Source organism: Selaginella moellendorffii, unplaced genomic scaffold, assembly GCF_000143415.4.
Source record: "Selaginella moellendorffii unplaced genomic scaffold, v1.0 SELMOscaffold_5, whole genome shotgun sequence".
Lineage (NCBI taxonomy): Eukaryota > Viridiplantae > Streptophyta > Lycopodiopsida > Selaginellales > Selaginellaceae > Selaginella > Selaginella moellendorffii.
The window spans coordinates 2556167-2566511 of record NW_003314266.1 but is presented as its reverse complement, the minus strand read 5'-3'; the positions used below and the strand labels follow the sequence as shown (position 1 = coordinate 2566511).

The 10345-nt window shown below is 44.3% G+C and overlaps 1 protein-coding gene and 1 pseudogene across 1 annotated transcript; one reads left to right on the top strand and one right to left on the bottom strand.

The window, feature by feature from the left end:
- Positions 1–4410: 4410 nt before the first annotated feature.
- Positions 4411–7653, bottom strand: LOC9659066 (probable linoleate 9S-lipoxygenase 5). Its single transcript, XM_002964864.2, has 9 exons — positions 7256–7653; positions 6915–7201; positions 6625–6859; positions 6240–6569; positions 6097–6182; positions 5944–6051; positions 5599–5882; positions 5275–5538; positions 4411–5219 (listed from the first exon to the last, which is right to left on the bottom strand). Exons 1-9 carry the CDS (start codon positions 7434–7436, stop codon positions 4466–4468), a joined length of 2529 nt encoding a protein of 842 aa, XP_002964910.1. The 5' UTR covers positions 7437–7653; the 3' UTR covers positions 4411–4465.
- Positions 7451–8736, top strand: LOC112344724 (annotated as a pseudogene).
- The last annotated feature ends 1609 nt before the right edge of the window (positions 8737–10345 follow it).

Sequence of the window (10345 nt, the reverse complement as noted above, 5' to 3'; positions counted from 1 at the left end):
CACACTTATCAGCATTGTTAGCGTTTTTTAGATTGGCTACCTCCATTTCCTAGATGGAAACCCTAGCATCAACAACATCCTATTAATGTTGCTGTAGTGGAAGCCAAGATGCATCTAAAAAATGAAAAGTCACATGAGTAATAAAAAGACCTTTCGTGAATAAGTCAATAATCCCTTCATCTTTCTTTCAAGAGTATCATCAAGGGGTTCACTCGGCACCAGTTCATTTAGTATTTACTTTTTAAACTCGTTTTTATAATAAAAAGTCTTCTATTATTCTCTCTGTATTAGTTAATACAAGCTTGAATTTATCTTCTATTACTCAGCATGTTGCCATATATTGCCATATATATATTTGTCATGCAAAAGAGCTAATTTTCATTCTTTATGGCAACAGCCATACACAAGCATGTGCATGGGGTGAGGCGGACCTAATTGTGCATGTAGGCAATCTTGAGTTTAAGTTGCATTTATTATAGGTGGTGCTAAATCAAGTTTTTGACTTCATCCTTAGTATGGATTAATTGTGGCACAATCATATTAAGTGTGACTTTGAGGTTTCTCCCCCTTGTCTTATACTTTTTAATATTTTTTCCATTCCTCTCACTTTTGTATCTCTTCGTCCCTTTGTTTCTACCTCTGCTTCCATCACTTTTATCTCCCCCTTACTTCCTTCTAAGTTTCTGTTTTGTTCCTCTCTTTTCTTTTCCGATCCCTTCGACAATCTTTGTGTTGTAGCGGTTGACTGACTCATGAAGAAGTATGCCAATCTCTTTGAATTTGACTTATTATTTGGGGCCAAGATTGCAGCATGTCATCCTATTCCAATTGGAGATACTTGTCTAATCAAGGTTCTTATTCATCGTCAGTTATCCAAAGAGATCAAAATTTTACATGCAAACGTTAAAGAGATGTTGGAAAAAGGAGTTATTTGGAAATTGCAGAGTATTTAGGCGTATAAATCTCATTTTATAACGAATTCTAATGGGAGTATTTATTTTTATATCGATTATCTTTCGTTAAACAAAGTGACAATCCCAAATGTATACCCTCTTCCTCATACTGCTGATCTCTTGGATCATCTAGGGAGAAGTTATTGATTCACCAAGTTAAATCTTGTTTTTGAGTACCAACAAGTACTGATGGCTGAAAAAGATATTCTTAAGATTGTTTTTCATACACTATTTGGTTTGTATGAGTTCTTGGTAGTATTGTTTTATTTGAACAATGCTCTAGCAATTTTATAGTGGATGATGGACGAGGTTCTTTGCAATATGCTAGAAGTGATTGCTGACTTCATTAATGATGTTTTAATTCACTTGGAAGGGACATGAGAAAAACCATATTCATGATGTTCATAAAGTGTTGGATCAGTTACAAGAAGTTGGTTTAAAGTTGAAGTAGTCAAAGTGCGTGTTTAGATCCAAAATTATTCTTCATAAACCACGCAAAAATCTTCACTAGCAATAGCACATTCTTAGAGCAAGAATTTACATGAATCCTGATGATAATCTCTTGGTATTCAGACCTAGAAAAATCTAAAAATGTTGATATTGCCCAATTGGCAAAGTTCTTGAAAATATTTAAATCACATTAATGCTATTTTTTCTCACCCAAAAAATCACAAATATTAATCAGTAATTCTAGTTGCTAGAGCTGCAAAGAGAAGAGACCCTGATTGTTGCAATCTTGTTTGCTATCTTGCTGCTAAACAATACCAAACACACTAAAGCACAATAAGAATAACATAACAATTTTTATCATGGAAGGATGGATCCAAAGAGAGAAAGCCTAACAAAGAATAAATCCCTTTGCCGAGTGGAGGAGTTTTCCCAAACAGAATTGGAATTCCATCAACCTAGCAAGACCAAGGCAGAACTACCTAGTTTGCTTTACCTGGAACTCCAAGCCTCAAGAACTTGAATGGACCAGGATGATGCACAACTTTCAAGCCTGCTGATGCAATGTGGAAGAGTTACGTGAGAAATAAAGAAAGAGTTTTTACTTTTCTCGAGATTGTGAGATACATATTTGGAACAGCTTCAAGAAAGATGTAAGTAAAATAGGAAAAAACTAACTTAGGGACCTCAGAACCAACAATCTTCCATTGTTATCTAAGATATTGATGGTGCTCAGGGATTTGTTCAAGGGATTGGCATGGGTGTTCAAAGTGGTCATATGCATAAGTGGATATTGCATGGATCACCATGCACCATGAATGTGAGCTTGCTGCACACCCACTGCATGCTTGGAGAGAATGCCCTGGAAGATCCCATGAGAAACGCCCTGGAGACAAAGAGATTGGCATGCCCTCTTCCCTTCATGGCCACATGTGCCTACCGCCCATTGGCCACCACAACATTGAGCTGATATTCTTGCAAACCATGGCCTTGGCCTAGGCCTAGGGTAGCTTCCCCTTCTGGAGAACCATGGCTTCCAAGGCTGCCCTGGGCCTGGGATTGGACGGCTGCAGGGCTCTGGGCCAGCAAATGCTGGGTTGTTGGCAAATTTCATACCATTTCAAAAGATTTGCTGAGCTTAGCTATATTTGCTCCTTGATTAACTATTAAACTGCTAAAGTGTCGATAGCTTTCAAAATCTAGAAGAAAGAACTTTGCAAAAAAAAAGTCTTGAAACTAAAGTAACCTATCATAGTTCATGGCTGCAAAGGCAGAGGAGGAGTGGTAAAAAGGTAATTCCGTGCAATCTATCACTAGGAGCTTGAAATGATTCAAGCCTCTTGATTGGTAGTGAAAGCTGTGGCAATAGAAATTGAGTTAGCTTAAGAAAGGAATTGTTAAGAAAGAAAGGGATCACTCACTTGTAGCCACGTTGCAAAGGTGGATGTGATTGAGTGGTAATTGCCATGTTATGCACATAAGCTAGAGAGCCAGTATGGATTCACAAACTTGCTTGTCCATCTCGCAGGCAAGGTGGTGGCAGAGAGAAGCTACAGGGTGGAAACATTTCACCGTAAATATGTGTGCATAGCAACTTTACTTCTGTGACTGGTTTTAACACATGTCCTCACACTTTGATCTGGCACTGTAATTACAGCAAATTTGCAAAAGAAAAGTCTAATACCTTCAATTCACCCAGCACCATTTTGTTAGTGCACATGCCATTAGGCCTTCAAAATAATTTGGGTTACAGAAAGAAACAGAAAGAATTTCTTACGAGACATCTGTGAAAAGGTTATTTCCTTAAGCATATCTGAAAGAAGTGACTCGGCCTCATCTCCAAGCAGACACAAGTGAGTTCCCTAGTGACTATGACTGGGACACAAGGAAAACTGAGAAATCAGAATTTACCTCTTTAGTGAATCTGCAAACCCACACCAACTCTTTCACTGCATCAAGAAGGGAAATCTTACACCAGAAATCAATTCATCTGCCTCGCTCAATCAGTGCTAACATGCACAATTGAAGTGCAATTCAGAGAGGGCCCAAGCCACAAAAGTAGGATTGCATCACTGGCACTCTCCCTCGCCAGCCTGCCTGTGGTGTTGCTCATGCAGCCATGGGTAGAGAACCCTAGGAGTGCATGGTGTAACAGTTGTAACCACGCCCTCTTCCCTTCCTGGCCACATGTGCATGCTGCCCAAGGAAGATTGAGAAATCAGAATCTCCATATACCACCTCATACACAATGACTCTGCAAATCCACACCAACTCTTTCACTGCGTCAAGAACAGGGAAATCTTACATCAGGAATCGATTCATCTGCCTAGCTCAATCCATCAGTGCTGACATGCGCAATTGAACTGTAAGAACAGGGAAGTCCTCACGGGGTTTCAAAGACGAAGAAATGGGAGAACAGGGAAGATGACTTACCTGTATTGCAATGGCTGCATGGGCCAGTCAGCCAAGTTACTCTTTGGAGACATGCACGTCCCTCCATAGCTGGACAACATTGGTGGCATTGGAGATCTTACTTCCATAGCCATCACTCTTGAAGCCATACTCCTTGGCAGTGTCCTTCAGCTTCTTTTCCTTTAGCAGCTTGAAGTACTTCAGCTTCTCCTCCTTTGGCAGCTTGAAGAACTCCCTTGATGCCTTTGCTGTGCACACACCTTCAGGTCACTTGCATACTTTGCATCACCCACACCCACTGCCATGGCACCGGTCAGCTCCAGAATTCAAACATAGCATAGCTCTTCATTGCTAGTGCACTCCAGCCTTGCCTATGTCAGATGGCTGCAGGGGTTTGGGCCCTTTGTTCTTATATATAGATATTATATATATCCTTGTATGGTATATATTGTATATAATGCATTGAACCACAACATTGAGCCAATATTCCTGCAAGGCTACTGGCCCGGGCCTGGGGTGGCCTCCCCTTCCCAAGAACGCTCCCGAGGCTGCCCCATCCGACGGCTGCGGGGGTCTGGGCCCTTCGTTTTTATATATATAAATATATATATACTTGTATTATATATATTGTATATATCCTTAGGGTTTATATCTCAGATGGAAATGCTGTTGGGCACGCCCTTGCCGGTGATCCCTTTCTCCGATGCCGGGGAGAGCAGCGTGTAGGGGATGCTCACGGGCCCCAATCTGTTCTTGAGTGATGGATCGGCGTTGCGGCGCGCCACGATTCCCTCCACATTCTTCATCGCGGCGGTGAAATTCTCGAAGGCGGCGACGGCCTTGGGATTATCCGTCCAGTTCGAGATATGGCGCTGCCCCAGGTACTCCTCGTCCGACGCGTGAGAGGAGAGGATCTCGAGCGTGAGCATGACGAGGATCGCTTCCAGCTTCCTCGAGACCGTCTCGAGGAAGAATTCCTCGGGGTTTGACAGCAGCTTCTTGTGTTCGTTCGAGTTTTCGGCCGGGATTGGCTTGTGAGTGGCGGTGGGGTGGTTGGGCATGTAGCCAGCGTATGCATACTGGCCAAAGTTCACGGCTGCATGATGGGCCGACGCTACCCAGATTATAGTGGTGAGCGCTAGAGCCAGGTTTTTCTTGCTGTTCAGCTTGATCCACCATGGCTCGTCCTTCTTGTCTGCATGGCCTTTCTTGATTACTTCGTTCCACCAGGCCTGGAGCTCTGTATCGTTTGCTACTGCTTCGTCGTCGTTGTAGCAAGCGTCGAGATAACTGGACGTCCATTTTTCCAGAGCGTCCCAGATTTCAAGACCATCTGCGGCATATGGATAGTCCTCGATTGCAAGCTTGAGTCCGTGCTTTGCTGTGGAATCTGGGACCGCCATCCCTCTGGAACCGAGTAGTGGTGTCAGTGCCAGAATTTGTTTTGTTTTGTTTGTGTTACCTTTTGATGAGATCTGCTGGTAGGCCTTGTTCGTCGAATCTCCAGCCTTTGTAAACCACGGCGCTCATCTCCATGCAGTATTTTCCTGGAGTGAAAGTTAGCTCGATGATTCCAGCTGCATTGATGAGGCTTTGCCGCGCTTGCGAGTTGATTGACATGGTGTACTTGAAGTGAGGCTGCAGGAACGGGTTTAGAGGGTGAAGCTTGCTCAGCTGCCTGTTAGTCGCGATAATGAATGGCTCGATGCAAGCATGTGTCCTTAACCTTCACAACAGATACGAGAGGGTTGTTTTTTTGTTTTCTTTCTCTAAATGTTTGGCTTACCAGTGACTGACAAGCTGGTGATATCCAGAATCGTTCGTGGCGGCGTGTGCTTTCGCGAGCTCCCAGAGCCAATCGGTTTTTCCAGCTGCCGGTGGGACGAAGACTCTCTGAGAAGACGGTGTGCTGAGCTCGATGGCTACGGGCCGGAGAGTTCCATTCGACTTCAAAAACAGGAGAACTCGGGATGCGTAAGCGTAAGATGATCTCTGGGTGTTGATCGCGTCAAGGTAAGGCATGAACTCATCGTGATAGCTGAGAATAAACAGTTTCTTGTCACTCACTGCCTGCATTTCCATTTGCGTGGTTAGGGAGTCAACTTAGAACCCGTACTTCAGAAAAACGAACCTGTTGTACGGTTGAGCCTTCTAGCTGACTGCCGATATGTTCCTCGGTAATAGCGGACTTTGATGGTCCGTATTTTTCAGGATCCAGAGTGCTCGTCGGTGGAAATTCCTGAACTCAAGAGTTGGCTAATGGCTGTGAGTATCATGAACTTACCTTCAGACATTGAATCGTCATAGGATTCACTCCACACAGCATTTGTCTTGCAAATTCTTCGTCCGTCATCCATCCCTTCTCATTCACTGTAGTTGCCTGATGTTAGATGCATGTTTATCGAGTTTGCATTTGAAGAGCATTACCTTTTAAGATTTGCGGAAGTGGGTACTTCATGTAGCTGGTGTTGCCGGTGTCTGCAGTGAACTCGTTGAAGAACTCGAGTGGCGTTTGCATCCCCCTTACTGGTGAGGTGACAAGCTCGGATATGTCAAATCCTTGGTCATACAGGTCCTTTATCTCCTTGAACGAATCAAACGTCTGGTCAAACGTGATGACGCTTTCCAGAGCTGGAAGAACGCTGTGACTCAGTGCCTTGAGACCGTCGGCCAGGAAGTCACTGTTCTTCACGGCGCCAAATCTTTCGTCGCTTGGTATGTAGAATTTGTTTAACGGGGTCAAGGTGAGAGTTTCAACTGTTGCACAGGAAAATCACTAATCAGTATTCTTTTTTTTTCTTCTTATTCAGACCTCCGTTGATGTTAATTCGACCAGTGCGACACCTGCGGGGATAAGGAAGATCAGTCGATCCGCCCAAAGTTGGTCTTTGCAGGTTGAGGAGTGGATTTCCCAGATCGTTATAAGCATCATAGTCGTAAATCCGATCCCAGTTTTGTCTAATTCCCGTTCCATCGCCTTTCAGGGCTTTCAAGTCACTCTCCCGAGCATTTGTCAGGCCCGTCGGTGTCTCGTTTGGCAAGTAGAGCTGAAAGAATTCGTAAGGATACAACAGTCAGAGATCTTTACCACGCAGAGCCTACCTGGTTACTGAAGAACAGACGCTCTGTTCTGTAGAGGGACGAATTGTAAACCCAGGAATAGCAAGGAAACTCAACGATCTTCCCCCCTCCAGGCATCTCGACAGTCAAAGAGACAAGGTAAAATTCACTTGGATGACTATTTGCGATGATAAATGCTCCAGGCAGTCCGAAATCCGGATCTACTGAAAACTTCACAGAGTACTTGACATCGTCCGTAGCAAATAATCCTCCAGAAAACAACCACTTCTCAAGGTTTGCGGGATTGCTCTTCTTTCCTGTCTTGGCACCTGTACAATACTCAAAGGTGAGGATGTTCTTGGCAGCGACAAACAGATACTTACTGATCAATTGCAGTGTCACTCCAAGACCAAGGAGATCTGCGGTATTGTCCACCACCGAAGCTCCAACGTTGGTGACATCGAGGACATTAGTTTTCCGGACGAGGACAGCGCCTTTATAGACGATCTTAGACGAGCCTTTATCCTGGAACAAGGCTCCAGCTATGCCTCCGAGAAGCGCCATACTAGAAGAGCAAGATGCAAGAGTATACAAAAGCAGGAAAGCAAGTTGTAAGCTAATGTTTTCCTCGACTGCAAGGGGTTGCAGATTTATACGCAGCTTGAGGCGTACACGTGAAGAAGGTGGGACTGATTAGTATCATGTGATTGAGGCTACAGGCAGATTTTTCTTTCTCACCGAGGAATCAAATTGTAACAGCTCATGCAAGGTGACGTGAGAATCAGTGACCTACTGTTGATCCTACTTTCGTAGCTGCATATAAAATTGTCGACGGACTAAGAAAACTATCTTAGAAGGAGCCGAAAAGAGTCTCTTTCTCGTGCTGGGTCCGTGGGGCTACGATCAGACCGACGCACGCGAATCCCATCCCACCGCTGGAGTCATTTGCTCTGCCTGAGTCCATCCCGCTAATAGGTGGTACTCTTAGGACTCTAATTCTGGAGCTTCAATCTAGCTGGCGAGAACTGGGGTCCGTTTGCAAGCATGGATCACTGGCTGGTAAGCTCTTTCGTTTACTCTCTCATTCATTCTTTACATTGTTGGTCAGGTGTGTCTTTCTAGCTCTCGCTCTTTTCTTCTCTTTTAGTGTTTCAAATTCAGTGGCCTGTGACGACAAGCATAGACCTTTCTCAAGCCACTCTCCTTCAAGTGATGGTACTACTGAGCACTGGTGGTGCAAATGGTCGTGGCTATTATGCCGCGTAATAGGATTCCATGCAGACCTTTTGTTTCTTCACGGGCTAGTAAATAGCCTGCCAATTCATATCCTCTCTTTTTTCGGTACCTTTGTGGAACTTGATTGGCTGTTTTCAAGTATTTCAACACAGTGAACAACGAAGGTATTCACAGCTATCCGTATATTTTTCTTCTTGGAATTTTGATGAGCCAATACACACTTATTGGATACGATGCCTCTGCTCATATGGTGGCTTTCTGGTTTGTATTTGTCCTCACCATCGTCTCATGCAGTCCGAGGAGACCAGATCAGCAGACAAAAACGGTGCATTTGGAATTATAAGTGCCGTTGTTATATCCGTCATCGTTGGATGGTTACATTCTCGGAATCACTTTGGCGATCAGCGACATCGGGTTCTTGCTTGATCCAAACAACGACGCCAAAGGTTATGCCGTAGCCCAACTCTTTTACACCATTTTCAAGGATAAATACGGCACTGGAACCGGAAGCATAGTTTGCCTGCCGTGCCCATTTTTTTTCTGTGGGATACTTACCGGAAGAGCCATGCAAAACGCACACACCGCGAGTGTGCCAGAAGCATCCCTTGAGAGCATAGGCCATCCTTGAAAATGATTGGAAAAAAGAGATCCAAACATGGAAGAACTTTATACCTTTTGAGTTGCTACTCATCCTCTATTATTTCTCGTTGCTTGACTCACCACCGTGGTTTTTGGTATTTCTCCAGTACTTGGGAAGCAGCGTTGCCTTTCAAGCTATGGTATCTATCGGCCTCTACATTGCACACACACTCCCGATATTTTTCCGCGCCAAGAGCTTCACTCCAGGGCCATTTAACTTGGGGCCTTCGGATTTGTTCTGGGATGGGTGTCAGTTCCATGCGTGGCGACAATCACGGTCTTGTTTTGCTTGGGGAGGGGAGTTTTGATCGTGGTGGTGACGAGCTGGCTCGGTATTGGTCCATAGGGGGAGAAAATGGATCTGTTTGATAAGTCTAGCTATGAAATCGTTTTTTGGACTGAGAATCTAAAGTGCTGTAGTAGTTTTCGTCTTGTAGGAATGAACCAAAATGGTATGAAGGTGAAAGTTGTATTTTCACTTTCAGAGATTCTATTTCGAATATCCGTGTAGAGAATAAAAATATTATTATTAGTCCTAGAAATATGCTGAATTTCTAAATTTATCAATGTTGCGGGCTATAGAAATATTTTAAGAATATTTTATAGACTTTAGGAAAGCCTAACCTTGTTTAATATCAATTCTTTTGGGGATGGTGGAGGAATGAGATATTGATCTTGATAAGGAGTCATGACAACTCTTAATTCCAGACTTGGGATCCTGGGTAGATAAATGTAACTGTACATTTCCATGCAACCAGGACAAGGGATTATCATTAGAGCAATTAGGGGGCATTTTGTCCCCTGGGGGTCTCCACCTCCAGTGTATCTCCCCCCTAGAGTCCACCCCAAAACAAGCCATATGCTTCTCCAGTGGTTCATCCCTACTGGTGTCTTTCTATCCTTCAGTGCTGCCCACCAGTTTGTTACTACAGCCGACACTCGTGCTTGCTAACCATCAAAGCAGAGACTGTTCCGTGCTTCCCAGATCTCTTCAACTCCTGTGGCCCTCCATATTGCCCAACGGTCATGGCCTAAAACCCCCTGCTCCGCTCCCACCAGATCCCATTGTATGTGGATACCCCATCCATGTTGTCCCCGACACCGCACTCTTCACCAAGCCAATCCTGTTGCTGAGCCCCTTGACTCTTCAAACCAATGAAGAACATTTCCACTGCATACCTCCATATTGGCTGTAAGTCCTTGAACACTTTAAGGATCTATCTCCATACCTCCTTCACTAAGTCACACTCCCATAACGTGTCAAGCAGCACTGGCTGGTTTCCTCCTGAAAACGGTGTTCTACTGGAAGGCTATTATTGGCCACCAGCCATGAGGTGATCTTCACCTTCTCCTAAATTGGGAGCTTCCAGAAAGTTACCATGTTGTCTATGACATGTTCCGCTTCCATGCATTCGTCAATCCACTTTCTCCAGGGATTTCATCCCTTTCACCCTCATGTGGAGTCTGTTACAAGACTCCTTAACATCATATGAGAAAAACCATTGTTGCCTCTCCTCCAAGCAGCTGGGTCCCAGTCAAGATCCTCCATCATCCTTCTCCCTCTGACTCGACTACATCTATTATCCTGGTTGATTGCT